The sequence below is a fragment of the Chelmon rostratus genome, chromosome 21 (genome assembly GCF_017976325.1).
Source record: "Chelmon rostratus isolate fCheRos1 chromosome 21, fCheRos1.pri, whole genome shotgun sequence".
NCBI classification, from domain to species: Eukaryota; Metazoa; Chordata; class Actinopteri; order Chaetodontiformes; family Chaetodontidae; genus Chelmon; species Chelmon rostratus.
The window spans coordinates 20,933,910-20,953,398 of NC_055678.1; the positions used below are offsets into that span (position 1 = coordinate 20,933,910).

The window sequence follows — 19,489 nt, forward strand, 5'->3', positions numbered from 1 at the left end:
GATTTAGGACACGGTGTCATTATTCACTTAGAAAGTTTGAAGCAAAATCATGGTCAAAAATTCTTAATTGACATTAATGTGCTTGTGATGGATGCCATAAGCTGACAACCTTCAGTGATACAGATGTCTCACCAAAAACTGAACATTAGAACTGAAAGGAGGATGTATTGCAGCACTGTTGTATTAGAATGAACGGAATAAAAATGTGATAAATGAGACTATATCACATAACAACACATAATAATAGCACAAAATAACATAATCCATATGATCTGACAAATCATCCCTAAAACATTTGCAGGAAATATTCTGATATGTGACTTTACTGTTTATATTTTTACTACACTAGAATTATCTACAATATGCCAATAATGCCTTTAGTTTATGATGTGGCCCCCATAAAAATGAAGCTGTTGTAAAAAGTTAATTCTTCAACTGAATCAAATTCATGTAGTGAAAACCTGTAACACTTTGTGATGCTGTGCTGCCCTCATGTGGATCTTTTCAACATCATCAGCATAAGACAAAAAAAAAAAAAAATAACACAAAAAAATATTTGTGATCATTTACATGTCAACCAAAAAACACCACTGTTTCCATAAGGTATGTACATTTATTAGAGGAGAGTGCACCACTACACTGAACAAAATAATACAGTACACACTGTCAACCTGCCAAAGGACATTTGAGGCACTTAGCATGACAAAAGATTCAGTGAAGACTGGAACAGCTGTTGGACAGAAACACTTATACTGCACATGAGCTCAGCATTTGAGGGTCGAAAGCTACAATCTAGTTTGTGGTAGGGCATCATCATCCTAACAACTGAAGGGGCGAAGCACAGAGCTGGACTGTAGGAGCTGTCTTTGTGCATAAACTGAAATGGATTTCAGTGATTGTTCACTTTTAATTTTAAGATCATTGTGACAAAATAAGCTGATCCAGGAGTGCATCCCCCTAAGATAAGTGGTTTGTAATTATCACACTGCAGAACTCAATTGTGCTGTTAGAAACCCCATCAACATAATTGTTTTTGAAATTTCATGATGAAACCAAATAGTTCTTTGGGTTGAGAGCAGTGAAGAGGAAGCAGAAAAGAGGAAACAACAGGGCTGCTGTCATACTGTTCATTTCCATGTACATTAAACCATGTGATCAGTAAGAAACAAACATAAACCCATCTAAAACAACAGTTCATTTGGTGTTGGCTTTAATTTGGCTGATCAACTCAGGCTGTCTGTATGAGCAGGGTGAGTTATAAAATCAAAGAGAGAGTGGTCAAACATAATATGTGGTCATTAAATTATAGCATTAAATATACTCAGTTATCTCAGACTTATGATTTGACTCATCATATCCCGAATTTCAATGTAGTCTGTTATAATGCAGACATGAGTTACGTTTCAGTTTAGAAAAATAATCATCAAAAAACTTGATATCCCTTAACATAAGGATTGCAATGACAAAACCTTTAATCACTTTATATCTAGTTAGCGTATGTGTAAGCAGTATTTTAAATTGGGGCCCTTGATTTGAAGAAATTTGTTCCAAAAAGAAAAGAGAAATACTAACCACATGCACATTTCTAGGGTAGGAGACCCTTGAAACAAAGTTCCAATACTGTTGTGATGTTAGACATTTTGCAGGTGAATGTCAAGTCATGATCATTTTTCCCTTATAAAAGAGAAATGTAAAGACATCAGTTGCACATTTACCTTGAATTGTAAAGGCAGGCAGATTTTAAATGCTTTGTCTTGGAAAAGGGGCCGAGCTGGCTGCAGCTGGCTAGGCTGGTTTGATTAAAGGAATACCTTAAGATTTTGTGATACAAGCTTGATCACTTTCAGTCTGACAGTGAGGCGAGAAGATGGATATCGATCTCATTCGGTCTAATGGTGAGCTGGCCGAATCATGTACTCCAAATGTGCACTTATTGAAAGAAGTCAACAAATTTGGGAAATATGCTTCAATTTCTTTCAGAGAATGAGCTGAGAAAATCAAAATCAAGCTAATGTAGTCAGGTCACAGTTAGCCTAGCTTAGCATACGGGCTGGAAACAGGGGGAAACCACTAGCCTCACTCTGTCCAGAAAAAAGGCCATAGGTTCAAGCTCTACGGTTAACATGTTGAATCTTGCTTGTTTTATCTGAACCAAATAGAAATGTAAAAAAAAATATTTGTGGTTTTAGAGGGAGTTGCATGTTGGATCTGTTCCTATGTCTATCTTTTGTTGTTTGCAGCATGTTACAATGTAATTTCCCCGGTGTGGGATTAATAAAGTTTTTATCTTATTTCTGGACAAACAACAGTCCTGCAGCTTTCATGAGCCTTGTCTTTAGGTCGGGCTGACAGGTATGGTGCCACTGTGCCTGTATGAAGAGCTAAACTAAAATCTGTGTTCACTAAGTGTATCTGACAACCTGCGCTGAAGCTGGAGACACAGCACCAAGTACTGGGTGAATAAACTGTTGGTCAACAAATAATTCCACCTAATAAGTCCACCTAAACCACAAACTTTATTTTTTACATCTATATGCAGATTAAATAACCAGATATAACATAATTGCTGGGCTTTAGATGTGTTTGCAGGTGTATTTTTGAACTTTGGACAGAACCAGGCTAGCTGTTCCCACTACTCAGTCTTCGTGCTAAGCCAGGCTAAACACGTCCTGACTGCAGCTCTGAACTCAACACTCAATCATTGAGTGAGTGTAAGGTTAATTCCCAAAATGTTAAACAATTCCTTCAGTAGCAGCTTGTGAAAACACCCCCTGAACCAAATGGAAGTTGAATGTATGTTTGGTTTCATTGGTTAGTCACATATGTTTATCAGTGGAATGTAGCTACTGCTCATGCCACATTTAAAGGAGCTTTACAGGAAATTATTTCAGTGAATTAACTTAATGTAGTACAAAACGCCCTGTTATTATTGAAGAAGCTGACTGAAATAAACATTTAGCAAATGCTGGTGAAAAGCGGACCCTGCTGAGGTCAGAACTTCAGTAATTGGAGGCTGGCTTTTTAGAAACGTTTTGTTGAATGGAAAATAAAAATAAAAATAAAAATATACTAGCATGGCTTGCATTGTTCACTTTTGCATATTGACCAGAATCGAACATTCATTCCAGGGTTCAACCATCATGTAACACAATCATTGAAACCCATTTAGAAAAAGTATGCCAAATGTAACATTAAAACAAATGTATGTACAGCATACTGGACTTGATGACAGTGAGCAGATTTACAGTACAACAGTGATGCAGTAGAAAGGTGACAGTTAAAGCAGGGTCCAAACACATGGGCTACATTCAGGGCTCTAACTACACTTAAAGTGTCTAAAGAAAAAGAAAACATCACAGTAACTATTAAATCACTTCTGAAATAATTTCATAGTAACAAGACAATTTTTATTGAACCAAATACAATTTTAAAAAATGTATGAAGATGACTTTTTATCTGGGGTCTCTGGGTTTACTTTGTTCTATAGTAAATGTTTGTAAAAAAAAAAAAAAAAAAAAAAATGCTGTTTCACATTTTTATTTACACCATAATCCAATTCTGTACAGTTTAAAAGTTCTCCATTGCATTTCGTATATCGACTAAATGATTTGGAATTTGTGATCCATCCAACCTCTCCCAGCTTAACAACTACCTTTGTCCTTGTTCTATTCAGCACTAGCAGCAGTAATGCAGGTTCAAGCGGCAAACCATGTTTCCATTTCCCATAGTCCTTTGATAATGGTCCGAGTGGCTAATATTTAGTTATTTTGTAGGGTGTGGTATAGTAACACTGGGCTCAACATGATTACTGATCTTGTTGCATTAGCTGGCCAGATTTGGACCAGTCAACCACCATAATGTACATTTCCACAGCATTAATTCTATCAGAACGACAGTCATGTCATACTCGTCACTCTGATATCAGCTGCTTGTACATTACTGTCGATAAAAATGTATACTTCCTGCAAAGATGTTTCATATTAAAAGCCCTCCCGTTTACAGGGAATAATCGCTTACTTTCCGACAGGCGTTTAATATGAAGCATCTGCAGAAGCATTTCACTGATGAAGCTTTGATTAGAAAAAGGCTAAATAAAAGCAACTGGAAACATGGATAACCTAGAGCTGAAACAATTACTCAATTAATCTATCAGTTGATTGGCAGAAAAATAATCTGTTCATCTGTAATAATGTTATCAATATGTGATCATTGATTAATCGTAATTTTTCAGAGCAAAATGGCAAACTTTGTCCCATTCCAGATTCTACGTTGTGATGATTTACCGCCTTTCTTTGTACAATGTGATGATAAAGTAGATAGCTTTGAGTGTTGGACTGTTGGGCAAACACAGACATGTGATGACGTCACACTGGTCTATGCAAAAATAGTGATTTTGTATTTCTCACTATATTCTGACACTTAATTAGTTGAGGGATAATAGAGAAGTTAATCTGCAGATTCATCAAAAGTGAAAATAACTGTTAGCTTTAACCCTAATTAATCTATTGTCGATATACCTTATTATTGACATACAGGGTATAATTACTTGATCTTTACAATACCAATTATCAACGGTGAAAAGAATGCAGCTATTTTCTTAACTTGTTTTTGGATTTGGATGCCAAATTGTATTGTGACTTTCATATTAAGTTTCTCTTGATGTTAATATTCTGCAACAGGATCTTTTTTTTAATGAATTAACAGTGTAACTCACAAAAAATTACAATCCAAACGCAAATTAATGGAGCCTTTAAGATTTATCTGTAAATTCAGAAATCAAACGTGGATTCAAATGATTCACAAAATGTGCACAAGCAACAAAAAAACAAATCTTGTTGCATCAAAACTGCATAGGGTGTAAAATGGTCTGATCTGCATTTCTCAAGAACTGACAGAGAGCCATGACAACATGCCTGTTTAACAGATACAGAATTTCTCTTTTCGGCAAAAGTATTTCATAAAACTGTCTATCTGCAACACTTGTTAGACTAAAGACATTACTCTGAAAAATGTCAGCTCCAGTCTTGACAAATGCATGCTACAGGTTGACAAAATCCTGACAAGGAAACTGTTAACTAATCCTGACAATAGAATAATGTAACATTATGTCCCATTCAATTAAAACATCATACAAAATGGAAAAATTTGGACCAGAATGTTTTTTTTTCATCACAAGCGCAAAAGAACTGAATTTGTCTACAAGCTGTAGAGTTAAGCTATACAAATAGAGTTACCTGTCCTCATGTGCAGGATAATAAAACATAGAAAAGTCCCTTAAACTAGTCCTATGCGCTTTTGAAATTTATGAGCAAAAATGACAAACCAGATTAATATGAAATCACCTGAGTAATTTAAATCGACTCTGCATACAACCGTTGCTGACATTATCCACTTTTTTAAGATAGTCCTCTTAAAACAACTCCTAATTACAGTGTACCATTTTCACAGTTCAATTTGACCTGTGCGTGCATGATAGAAATCATACTTGCAGTACATAATTTACCAGAATATGCACCTATGAAAAGATAAACTATGATTCACTTAAGAATGTGTATTTACAAGAACAGAAATTGAGCAAACATATCGTGAAAGGTTATTAAAAAATATACAACTTCAACCATTTGTTCCACCTCAAAAGGACAGAATATCAACCCACCCACTTAAAGGTGAAACTTTCAGAACAGTTTATTCCAGTCTCTAGTTGCCTCCATGAGGTGCCGCTGGCCGTGGCCAATCCAGTCTTCTTGGCTGTTGAAGAGCCGACCACAAAACCAGCAGTCGAACACCAAAGGCTCTTGTCTACAACCTGATGAAGTTTCCACCACTTCGTACTTTTTTTTGCTTTTTTTTCTTAACTTCAGTTTCAGGAGGAATCGCTCTCGGACAGAACTCCTAACTGGCCGAGGTCTTGGATCATCGCTATGAGACGATGCACCTTTGGTCAAGGAAATCTTCCCCAGAGCACCAAGCTCAGAGAGTGCTTGAACTGTTTTCTGAGACAGGGAGACCTTAGTAACAGCACCTTTATACCTGTTAACTACCTTCATGATATTGACCACTTCAGGAATGTCAGCATCTGGATGATTGAGCACCACAACAGGTTGGTATCTACGAGGGCATTTGACCTGCTGTAGAGAACTGAAAGGGGCAAGTCTTAATGTCCTTTCAACTTCTTTGGCTACAGGTTTCCATAACACAGTCTCTTTCTCAGTCAGTACTTTATTTGTGAGTCTTCTGGCTTTGTGCACCGTTGCTGGAAGCTCATCAAACAATGCTTTCCTGCGCCTTTTCCTTTGGCTTGGAGGTCGAATTGGCCTTGGGGCTAGGATAGGTTTCTCTCCTTCACACTGTGGTATCTTTACATTCACCTTAGAGGGTGAAATGCAAGATTTGGTGACATCTTTCTGTGCAGCATTTTGTATAGTGATCAATTTCTTTACTCCATTGGAGGTATTTGAACTAGTTTTGTTTGATGACACCAGAAAACACTGTGTTTGAGGTCTGGTTGCCAAAAACAAAGGTTGACTGCTTGAGGTGGGGGTACCACTTGTTAGAAGGCTACCAGTGGGAGAGACAATTTTAAATATGACCTTGTTTCCAGTACTTTCATTGGTTTGGCTACACTGAGTCACAGTCTTTGCATCTTGGTTGTTCAATACTAGTCCTGATTTGGATGGAGAAATGTATCGGAGCAGGAATGCCTGTCGACCAGTCTGCAGAGTGCTGGGTTTGTCTGAAGAGCTGACGGGCATAGCTAGAACTGGCCGTGTGTTCAGTGGGAGTTGTGTACTTGCCAGTCTGAGGCCAGGAGTACTGGGGTTTTGAACAAATGGAACAGACCTCTGCACTAAGTAGCAAGTTGGCTGTGTCTTTGCTGTTTTGTCTGTAGGTGTATTATGTGGTGTGCTTGAAAGGAGTACAGGACCCTTAAAACCCGGGCTGTTGATAAAGTAGTGATTTGAGGTGGTACTAACACCTGGTTGAACAGCAGAGAGAAGTGTTGTCCCTTTTTCAGCAGCTCCTGCCTTTGGTGCTGAAACACCTATCCTTCTGCTGTTTGGAGTAAGGGTTACAGTAGGGTTACTTGATTTTTCTAACCCTGGCTTCATGTAAGATACATTGATCTGAGGATTTGCAGAATTGGTTATCAGTTTGAAACCTGGAGTGGCCTTGACCTGCACTGGCATGGCAAATCTATTCTCATTAGTCCTCAGGAGCACTTGCTGCTTACCCTCTGGTAACTGAAGGATTCGTAGAGTCGTTTTTGTTTGTTTTAAAGAATTGCTACTTGCACTAGACGAGCCAACTCTTTCCTTACTAAGTTGTTGGGTAATGATTGCATCTGAGTGTTCCTCAACAAAACTACCCAAAGAAGTTGAACTATTTTTTGTTTCTGACTGTTTTTTGGATATAGGAACGCTCTCCTCCTCAATTTTGATAATATTAAAGTCTTGGAGCACTGACTCAGGATTTTCATCCTCAATGGGAGGATCGTCAACTATGCACTCATCAACTTCAATATCACCATCTGACACTTTCTTCATGCTCTCCTGATTCTTTTCTAGAGCTAACTCCTCTCCATTTCCACTTTCTGTGAATGATTCTGGAGACTCTGCCAATGTCATGCTAAATTGTGACGATTCACAAATACTTCTATTGTCTTCTGAATGTTCACACAGATCGTCAAAGTTTTGGGTAGTGTTAAGTGAGGTGCTGAATGTTTCCTTGGAATAATTGTGAAAAGTAAATACTTCTTGGTTAGGTGAATTTTGTGTGCAATTTTCTGAGCCAATGGCACTTTCTCTGCGGCAACCAGAAGTAGGTGGGGATGACTCTAATGGAGGTACTGGATTTGTCAAAAGCATTTCAAAATTTTGCTGGCCATTTTTATGTTTAATCTCAGTTTTAACCCTATCACGGTTGTCCTTTTCTGGTGTATTCTGAGAAGATTGGTCACCATTTTCTATAGTGTTAAAGGAAGAGTTCCGTTTGTGTTTGCCAATGAGATTTTCTGATATTGTATCACTCACTGATAACTCATCAGCAGCTCCACAGTTTTCAACAGTGTTTTTGGAGAGTTGTTTGGAAAGCAATGTGTCCTGAGCAACTTTTGAAGGCGAATATAAACCAGTGACCTTACCAGGACACACTGTTGTAGTATTACTGACTTTAGAACCACAATGGCTGGTTGCATCAGAGTTAAATGTTGCAGAGACTGAGTTACTATCACACTTGCTTGTCTCTGGGGATGATGTTTGACTTGAGACAATATCAAACTCATTTGCCATATGATGTGATGAATCTGCACAAGTCGTAGGCCTACTCAGTACAGCATCAGTTTCTTCCCCAACATCATCTCTATTTGGGCTGGAACCAAGGTTGCAAACAGATGTTTCTTCCTCCTCAATCTTTACTTTTACTGCCATAATATCGTCTTGATCCATCTGTATGCAAGATCCACTTCTTGGTGAAACAGCAAAGCAATGTGATGTTGAGGTCCTGCTATCAGAGCATTCCCCATTCTCCACAGTAACCTTACTTTTATCCAACACAGGATTTGGTGCTGAGGAGAGCACATCATCAACTGAGGAATGGTTCTGAGTGGACGAGTCTTGCTTTGCTGTTGGTATTACTTTGAGAACTAAATGCTTCTTGCCATCAACCATCTTGAATCCCATCACTTTGGTTGTACAGTTGGGGGGAAGAGAGATTTTGTTCTTTATCATCAGAACAGTCAGTCCATTTGGATTGGTATGACCTGCAGCATCAGAACTTGGAGAGTTGTCGCACTCCTGTAACATTACTGGCATTGACTGCTCTGTGTTATGAGAGCCTTTACTCCAACTTTTGTTGTCTTTTTTTGCTACAGTCCCATCCACAAAGTGGTGGGTCTCCTCTAAGGATATCTCCGATTTGATTAGCCTGCCATTTTGGTTTTGTAAACTCCCAGAAAAACAGTTCAGTTTCGATATCCTTTGAGCCTCCTGTGATTCCCCACTCCTTTGTAGGCAAAGTTTTAAATTTGCTGGAGTGCTGTTGTCTTCTATGGCCTTCCATACATTCCTTCTCTCAGCCTCCTCTTTGTGAACAGCTACCATGTGTTTTTTGAGGTACTCGCTTCTTGCTGAACCATATCCACAGATCTGGCAACTGAAGGGGAATGTACCCGAGTGAGCTTTCATATGCTTCTGATGATCCTCTTCATTCAAACTGATATGTCTGCATCTTGAACATTTCCAAGGACTCTCATTATGATGATGGATGTGCTGGACAAATGTACCTGCATCCACAGTTGTAAATTCACACCAGTCACAATTAAACTGTCCATTTAGACTGTGACACATGATGTAGTGTCTGGTAAGCAATAGCAGAGAGTACTGAACATCATCATTGCAGAGCTCACATGTAACCAGAGTATTCCTGTGCTCAATCCGATGGCGTTGAAGAGCAGGGAACTCGTTTGTGACAAAACCACACAGGTCACAAGGGTATGTTGGAAGGGTTCCTTTATGAGCCGCTTGAAAGTGTTTGAGGAGATCATTGGGACTATATGTGGAATTGTCTTTACAAACTGAGCATTCAAAACTCAGAATCTTTCCAGAAAAGACAGCCCCCTGCTGAATTTTACAATGGGCTTTATTAAGAGACAGTTTGTCTTTCTTGGTGCAACTCCCATGTTCCTTAATGGAAGATTCTTCTGCATTATTAAAGAGTGATCCATCAGTCACTTCTCTGAAATGTTTATACACAAAGTCTTTCACCTTCTCTTTTTCATCTTCTCTTACCGATATGTGGCAGTTTTTGGCAGAATCATGAGGTATTGTTAAGTCTTCTTCCATAGCTGTAAACCTGCAGATGTCTGAAAGAGAAGAAATCAAATGTGTTTTCATTAATACAGGTAGAAGGATCCCAGTTGTTCCAAATACATTTCATATTGCTGTGGAGCAGTATAATGTACAGGGCCACTGGTAATCTGGTTGATCATGATGCCCACTCAAACTGCACAGAGTCTGCTGCAGCATTTAATAATGGCGATAAGCCATCTTGAAAAAAAGACAGTGTCTACTAAAATCACAAACACATTTATGAAGTAAAACATTAACATTCAAACAAAAACTGCAGATATGCCATTTCATACATGAAATGACTCAGTGTGGCCAAACCAATGAAATACTTATTTAATGAGTGTGACGATTGTTGAGGGCAAAATCCACAAAGTAAATTGCTCATGATGTGAAATACATCAGGATGTGGTTGTCTTAAAAGTTCACTAAACATTGTCCTATGGGGAAGCTGTACTGTGCACACTGACATGGCATACTTTGTAAGAAAATAATTTCAATCTCTGACTGGCAAATCTCACCAAATTTTAAAAAATTGAATTGTCAACAAAAAAAAGAAAAAGTAAAAAGAACAAATATATTAGGGCACATGAAGTAAGCACTAGTCTCAACTAAGTTTTTCCATGGATATTATACAGAACACCACAGAACAATATATATAATAAAAAATAGGGATGCACGATAACTGTTTTTTAAAACCGATACCGATAACTTTCAGCTCCTAAAGGCCGATAACCGATAACACACACATATACATGCATCAGGATTAAAAACTGAAAAAGTGCATTCCAGAAGTTTACAAAAAATAAATTCACATAGAAAATTAATTCACTGGCACCAGTTAGATTCAAACATTTCTATTTAAATAAACTGAAAAAGTGCATTCCTCAATGACAACAAAAATAATGCACAGTGCATATTGTACTGACAGAAGTTAGAAGACGGCACTCTTAAATACTTAATTCTGATTGGTCAATCGCGTGTTCCTAACAGTCAGACTAAAGGGGCAATCCCTTAATGTACCAAGCTCAATAACAAATCGCCAGCTGATTTGAGTGGCATAATATGGAGCATTTTTGCGTACATTATTTTTCATTTGTTTGGAGAGGACCAAACACTTGGCTGGAGAATGATGTCCCCAGCAAAAAAGACAAGAAAAGTAAAGAACAACGCTGGACCGACAGGAGGAGCGATATTAAGACACATAAGACTTGAGAACGCAGAGATTGACCAGATTAAAGCCGACAGACACGAAAAAAACACCAAGAGAAACACAGCATGGATGATCGGTCTGCTAAAAGACTGCTGAGTGGAGACAAAACTGGAGACAGATTTTTTAATGTCTGACGCTGAAAGCAGAAATCAGCTGATGCAGGACTTTTATCCATCAGTCCGATAAAACAGCGGTAAACCAAACTCTGTCTCCAGCTACGTCTCTCTCAGGTCTCGGATATCCCATCACTTCTCCACATTTGACACGATTTCGCTGAATATCTGTAAAGAAAAAGGTTTTCCTGCCTGCCGGCTGGCGCACAGTGAGAGGCAGTTGCTACGCAACGTACGTGTTTACTTTTAGAGCCGCTGCGCAGTGAGAGCGGTGACAGGCGAGAGTAGGCTCATTTTAAATCAATAAAATATGTTTTAATCACTATTTTGTGTCACACTATTGAATGCTTTAGTAGTAAGCCGTGTTCTAAGCGGGATAACGTATAGTGAGCAGTTTCCTACGGAGAAGCGTCGCGTCGGGCTTCTATGTCATCCTGAAGGAAGATACATGATCCCTTACTTAGACTTATCTATGTAAACAAACTGAAGACGGGCAGTCCATAGTAAGACAAGCACCATGATCTCCATGATTAAATCTTCAATAACCTCAGCCCGTGGGTCATCTTTGGCAAATTTATTGGACTTTTCGAAAGCCTCGCCGTCGCGTAAGTCCCGGTGGCTTCTTTGCGGCTGCCTTGCTAACGTTAGCGTCTTTAGCAAGCTGGCCGTCCTCATACGCTTTCCAAACTCCGTCAAAGCGGTGGTTATGTTTCAGGTGACTGATCAGGTATTAAAGCTCGTGCAATTTCTCGCTCCTAGTGGAACTCGCTTGGATCATTTGTTACGAATAACCAGCGAACAATCTTCTTCGGAAACTTTGAAGAAGTCTGAACTCTGTTTTCATAAGCACGCTGTGCCGCACAATATTATTACTTGCAGTGGTAGTAGTTGTAGTAGTATGTCCCAGGAACAAGGTCATGCAGTGGTGCAACGACATGTGCAGAGGTGTTTAAATTCACCACAAATTAATGAAGTTCAACAACTTCAGCAAAGGACAATAATGGTGTCTGACCTGTGAGACGCCTGTGAGATGACTTCAAAATGCTTCCTAATTAATGTAACTTCTTTCATCAAAAAGTTGTGCTGCACTTTTCTCTGCTTTGTGTCCTGTTGAGACTGTGGCTTTCATCAAGACCAGGATTTTTTCTGCAATAGCCATTCAATATCTATGTACGTTCTGTGACAACCTTTCCATATAGTAGTTTGCACTGTTCTGTTTGCGAAATCTGTCATTCCTGCTCTGGATTGAACCTGCCACCCTATGCTGAGTCCATGACCTCCAATCCAGCATTAATGTGTATAATTTGATTGCACTGACATCAGTCTCACAGCTAACTATTCACTCTCTTTGTACTACAGCCAAACTATATTACACTATTGTTCATGCAAACATTTCCAACTGCTGCTTTAGTTATTGTTTCACATTTTAGTGCTCAACTGGTCAAACAGGGGGTGGCTTTTATTGTGAAGCACTCACAGGAAACAGCTATTTTCCGCATTTCATGACAATGGATCAGTTTGAAATCTGTCGTGGAGTAACGGAAGAGTCAAGAGCAACCCCAGTGAGCTGTAAGATGAAGAGCTGCGCACCACAAACTCCTCCAGCATGCAGAATAACTAATAAGAATTACTATAAAGTAGTAGTTGCTAAAGGAGTCTTTGCTGTAGCATTCACAATTGTCAGTGATCACAAGTGTCACAAAATCAATCATGACTGAAATCTTAAGCATTACAAACACTTGGCCATTTGGACAACATTAATTAACAAACAACATTTTGCTCACAGGGTCTGGTTAACAGATTGCCTTCTTTGTGCATACAAACTTCCAAATTAGGACTGCGTGGTGGTTAACGCTTCCTGTTCACTCGAGCTTGCACACCAGTGTAGACGGAAGTGACACATTCCTTGGGAACTACTGCCTGGTCACTGAATTCTCAGTCCGACAGGTTAGAGGAAACAGTCCCACCAATCAGGACACTCTGAGTCTCTCCTCCATGCTTTCATGCAAATTCACTTCTTACACTCTTGCTTTCAAGCTTTTCAATATAGTGTTCATCTCTAAGTGAAAAAAAAAAAGTTTAGAGACGGTCTATGCATTTGTTAAGTTGAAGCCTCTTTTTTTCATGAAAACTTTTTGCAGATTGTGCATCCCATGGCATTACATTGACAGCGTGTTGCTATCGCTAACATTCACCTCTGATCTCTTTTACCTCTTTTGCACCAGTAGCTTGGCTAGGAACTTGCTCAGCTGCTGCTGAGAGTAGAGTTAATGTCTGTGATGAATGAGATATTAACTAAGAAGTCAGTGAAAAAGACACCCTGAGCTACTTCACTGAGTGTCAAACAAATGGTTCACCTACATGGCTGACAGTGTCCTACAGAGCCCAGCATGTGGCTCATTTGTTCAATGACCTGAGAACTTTTATTGTTTATTTTGCACTATAGTACACAATGACACACAGCAATGTCCAATGTAGCATCAAAACTGTATGTGATGTAGCATCCAGGCGACAGGGACAAACAGAATGAATGCCACAACCTACTGCCCCTACACGCCCATGGTCCACACACAGGTGTTGTCACTTTATTTGATTAGACCTCTGCTCAGGACTGTGTAGGCTGGCCACTTTATTAGCTACACCTATATAATCTAACACAATCCAGAACAACACCTCTGGCATATATTCTGGGCTGTCTCAATGCCCTTACTACTGTCCATAACCCCCTTAAATTTAGACAAGTCTCCATACAATGAATCCTTAAATCACCACCAGGCAACCACTTGCTGTAAAATATCAAAGCAACAAGGATTGCGTTAGTTCCTACATTAAGTGACTACAATCATGTGGTCAAAGCATCACTGCATTATTTAAATGAAGACACAAAAGAACATAAGTTCAGCACTTAGTTTAAATACTGTATGTATTACTTGAAGGTATGTACACATCACTTACACATTATGCTTCAGTTGTGATTTTGAGAGGCTACTGGCAGTAAGACAGTTGGTGATTATGAAAAAGGATGGCAGAGATAGATAGATATATAGATATATGCAGTCATTGGTGGAGCTTGTTTCTGCACTTCTTGGGCGTGCTCACGCTTGACAGATTTGCCATGCTGGCTCAAGTTGCCTTTCCCTCCATGTGATACACTAAAATCTGCGTTGCACATTTTACAATAAGCATGACCATAACCTCCTCCCATTAGGTGACGGATTCGCACAGACGTTTTTACGGGAGACTTCCAGGAAAAACGGGAGGGGTTGAGAGGTCAGAGGTATTTGTATTATGTCCACCTCACTGGGGTTTACTTGGCTACCACTGCACTGTATTACATATGTATATACATATGTACAGTAAATATTCTCCCACTTTTAATTTCCACAGCGTGGGATTAATAAAGCTTTATCTCTTATCTTAGTTTAAGCTATTGTAGATAATTATTGTATAGTTTTCTGCTCATTATCTTTGTCTTTTTTGCTCTAAGCTGTTGTAACAGTACAAATTTTCCAGCTGTGACTGCTCGATCCATCTATAATCATATTATATAACACTGTATAATATAATACTACTATATAATACTGGTGTATAATACTGTTATAGCTGATGGTATTATATTACTCTTACATTGCCGACTTTGCTGCTATTGATCACATCACTATGTCACTTTGCTTGAGACGGTATTGCACTATTAGTTCAAGCGCAACACTAGCTGTGGGTATTGTATGTGTATTGCTATTGCCTAATTGCTAATGTAATTTTGAGTTTAATTGCTCAGTGGAGTTTCTATCTCTTTCTAGTCTTAGCTTATATACTTTTAACTCTTTATTATTTACGCTCTCTATTTGCCTGTACTTATTTCTATCTTTGTGCTGCTGTAACACTCGCATTTCCTCCCTGAGCAATCAAAAGATTATCTTATCATATTCCCTCTCTGAGATAAATGAAGTAGAGAAAATAATAGAACCACCCTGGTCGCACTATTCTATCAACGCCCATGTTTCACCTCTAGTAAACAGATAATGCCTCATCAACAAATAAAGTAAGCGGGCATAACAAAGCCATTGCAGCTATCCACCTGAGTCACAACAGTCTAGTAAACTGTGGCAGCTTAACATATGGTGCAACCATATACATTATTTTAACAAAACTGACGTGGCTCAAGACAGCTGATGTAGGCAGCTCTCATCTGTCTTACTTAATGACCTTATCGTGTACGATGTAACTTTCACTAGACATTTAACTCATACAGCAAAAACAAAACTTGCGATGAAAGTTGATAAGCGATAATACTGAATTGCTCAGTCATATCCAGCAAACACAATGTCTATCACTACATATGTTAAAGGGACAGTTTGTCTAAATTACATAAAATATTTTCTCACTTACCCCTATTACCCATCTCTCTAGTTTCTACGCCAATACAATGGAGGTGAATGGAATTTAGTTTGTAGAGCTCACACTACTGAAAGGATAGAACATTTTTTTCAAATTCAACAGCAACATGCCTTTTCAGAAACAATGTCCCTGTTTCCTAGGATTATCCACAGAACACATTGTCAACAGTTTTAAAAGGGACTACCTGATATTCAAGAAATCCCTATAAAAGAAATAGTTTCATTGCTGTGAGCACCAGATACTAAATTCCATTCCTTCCATTGTATTCAGGGTGTTTCCAGAAATCTAAGATTAATACCACTAGAAGAAGCACTACAACCATCTAGATGTTAGACACGACTAGTCATGAGCGTGACTCTAGTAGTCATACTAATAAAAATGATCATACAATTGTTCACAAAAAACATAGCACAAAATTTAGGAAAATTAGTGTCTAAGCCAGTAAAATAATTCCCAAAACACAAATCAACTGGTCAAGTTCCTCTATTATTAAAACATATTCTTTTCAGATGTTAAGGGCCAAACTAAAGTTATAAATTCATAAGTGAAGTTAAGAAATAATGACAACAATAGATTTAAGAAAAAGTCATTACCTGTATTCCTTAAGGAAAAACTCAAACATTAATGCATGTCGTGTCTGAAGAGGAAGAGCCTGTAGTGTGGCCACAGTGCCTACAAGACAGAAGCATAGAATTCAAACTTCCAGCTTTCGAACAGTACAATTAAACCTTGTGTGATACTCTTAAGTGTGTGTGTGATTTGAATGTGGACAACTGGGTTTGGAAAAATGCAGCTGAGAACAAATAAGTGGCCGTTATTATTATTAGTTTTATGTTATTGTTCAATTGTTTGAACATGAAAAACTATCAACAGAAACCAGAAAACTCTGCTGAGCATCATGCTGCATGTTCAGTTCAAGCCGTGCAGTGACATACAGTCCACATATATATTACAAGCTGGATATCAAATCCTTTTTGATGAGAGTTCACCATCATCTGAGCACAAACTGCAGGTGGAACAGTGGTAGAAGCTACGAACATCTTTAACATATAGGGGGGAATCATCTCAAAAACTAATATTAATAACGATGTCTTATGAGTTGATTTCATTTCCACTGAGAAATAACGCATCAGCTGAATGCAGCATCTCCACTGTGAAGATCAACTGTTTTTCTCTTTTTCACAGCTGTAAATTTAATATCTCTACAATGTTTTTGCTGCACAGACATACTTGTGATTAGGTATTGGTAATTATTAGGTAAACCGTCCTCATGCGCTGTCCTTGTCAGTTGGTTTTTTTTTTTCCAGTGTTAAGTATTCAGTCTTTAGTGTGTGTGTGATGTGTACACAGATACATCTATAAGTTAATTCTAAAATCTATGATACAGAATAATATGTTAAGATATTGACTTTTCACAGACAGTAAGATCAGTTAAGGCTCCTTAGCACCGTGCATATTTATGAGAGCATTTGCTTTACAAAGAGAGATCACTTTTACAAGTGAGAGGTGCTACACGGTTTGAATTACATGATAACCAAACCAGTGCCTTAAATAAACCTTTTAAAGACAGATCTAATGCAGTGTTAAATGTGGAGCTGAAATTATGAGTCGATACAAATTAATCAGCAACAAATTTGAAAATCGAATACTCATTAAATCAATATTTTCTACCAAACATTCCAAAGCTGCAGCTTCTCAATTAAGAGGGTTGGCACCTTTATTTTATCTAACGTGGCAACTTAAGTACAATCAAAAATAAAGCTGCAAAAAATAAAAATGTCAAACATTTGCTGGTTCCAGCTTCTTAAATGTAGTAAATGAAGAAACCTGGGTTTTGGACTGCAGCAAAAAGTAATCTGAGTAAAAAAAAAAAAAAGTAATCACTTTTTGCTCTGGGAGATTACACTGAGCATTTTTCAAAACTTTTTGACAATGCGTAGATTAAACAACTGATCGAAAAATTAATCAGCAGATTAATCGACAATGAAAATAAGGGCTGCGCCCCTAATTAAAAGAGAATATAACTTCTGTAATACTGGCGGGCTCATATGGCCAGCTAAAGAAAAAAAATGCAAAAACTCATAAGCAATACAGCAGCAGCAGCAGAGACATCTTTTCTACACCACATATTTCTTCTTCTTAGCCAAAACTTGGTGCCTACATTACCCACAATGCAACTGATCAACCCCAGTTCAGTCAGAGATTCAGGTGTGTTATGCTAGTAGTAGCAGCTTTGTGACATCACATGAGGACATGTATCAGACTTCACAGAGCTCCCTCTGGGGCCTCAAAGATTTTATACAACTTTGTCCACATAGGCAGCAGACACCCCCCAACACCTGGAAGCACATTTTCAAGTGGAAAACCAGTGGTGTTGCCCTTTAATGTGTTTGGGTTTGGGACTGTTACGTAGACAAAACAAGCAGAGTGAAAACATTATGTTGGCTTTTGGAAATTGGAACAGGCCTTTTTTCTGACATTTCATACACCAATTTCATAGACCAAATGATTAATCAAGTGTTCATCTCATCAGTTACATGACAATTAAAAATACATAAATGTGGAAAAGTTATTTAAGTAGTACAGGCTTTGATGTTCTCAATCTCACAGCACAGTAGGCATACATTCCCCTGGATCAGCAGAGATAGAGTAATGGAAGCAGCATCAAGATGACAGAATCAACACAGGGAAGTATTTTTCCTGTGTTGCATATGTGCCTGGTGTAAAGGCAGATAGGTGCAATTACATAAGGACAATGCCCTTTAAACACATAGAGATATTTACAGATTATACTTTTGAAGCATTAATGTAAGATCAGCAGGAGACCTGCATCAGCCTACAACTCCATATGTCTCTGTCAGCTGTCAACCCTGCGGATCAGGAAGCCATGTTGGAGGAAAAATGGCTGCCATGGTTTTATGACTTATTTGCACCAATTACTTCAGTTCTACTAAAACTTAACATGTGCTAGCATTATGCTGACAATCGTTTTGCCCGATTTCTATCATTAATATCCATAACACACTTGAAAACATGATGTGCATTTCCCAAACACTGTCCAAAACAAATTCGACTATGAAAGACATAAGCTTACTCAGCTTTTATTATCACTAATAAAGCTGCATGTATGAAAGTGGTAGTGTAACACAGCTGAGCAGGGCGTTGGGGAACACCTGCACTGCAGACAGGTAGGCTACTCCAGGCCCACACCATCTCGATGGGACAGATTAAATGAAGCTTGAGATGAGAGGAAAAGTTGCATCGTCTCCTAACTGCAATTCCACTCAGCCTCAGTACCACAACACAGGGACAAGTCCGTGTTGCGAAACTGTCTGTCACAGCCTCCACGTTACAATTCGACATCTTACTTTCATGTATTTGTACTTTTTCGAGTGACTTGCTCCATAGTCGCTTAAGTTTAGGAAACGCGAGGGAACGCTACATTAGTGGGAGAATTACAGGCTGAGGACGGACAGCGACAAAGGGCTCCTCACTACACACTGAGCTATTTTATTGGACTGTGGCATTTTTTAGCTCAACACATGGGAAATATATGAGACACTTCGCGACAGTGTTAGTGTCTGTGGAGTTTAATAACCAGTTATTTTACACCAAAATAAAGCCCCCACCCACGCGAAGATATTCAAAGTTACACAAAATCAGTTATGTCTTACTATGAACTCGATGGAAGTTCAGGCGGCGTCCCGTCCACGTCCGACATTATAAAAAGGAGGTTAAGGTAAAAAAAAACACACAGTAGAAACATTCGCCTTCCTTCTCTCCTCTCTGTGGAACCACAGCGACGGCGGCCATGACAGTCCATCCGGGTACTGCTGTGCTCTTAACGCTCATGTAGAAGCGGATGAATATGTATTACTTGACAAATACCAAACTAGTGCCGTGAAGGACATTTATTCGTTTAA

At 38.6% G+C, this 19,489-nt stretch overlaps 1 protein-coding gene across 1 annotated transcript; it reads right to left on the minus strand.

Moving 5' to 3' along the window:
* Positions 1-599: 599 nt before the first annotated feature.
* si:ch211-214e3.5 (zinc finger protein 518A) lies at positions 600-19,283 on the minus strand. Its single transcript, XM_041962895.1, has 3 exons — positions 19,241-19,283; positions 16,160-16,238; positions 600-9,859 (listed from the first exon to the last, which is right to left on the minus strand). The coding sequence occupies exon 3, from the start codon at positions 9,837-9,839 to the stop codon at positions 5,676-5,678; it is 4,164 nt and encodes a 1,387-aa protein (XP_041818829.1). The 5' UTR covers positions 9,840-9,859; positions 16,160-16,238; positions 19,241-19,283; the 3' UTR covers positions 600-5,675.
* Positions 19,284-19,489: the final 206 nt, after the last annotated feature.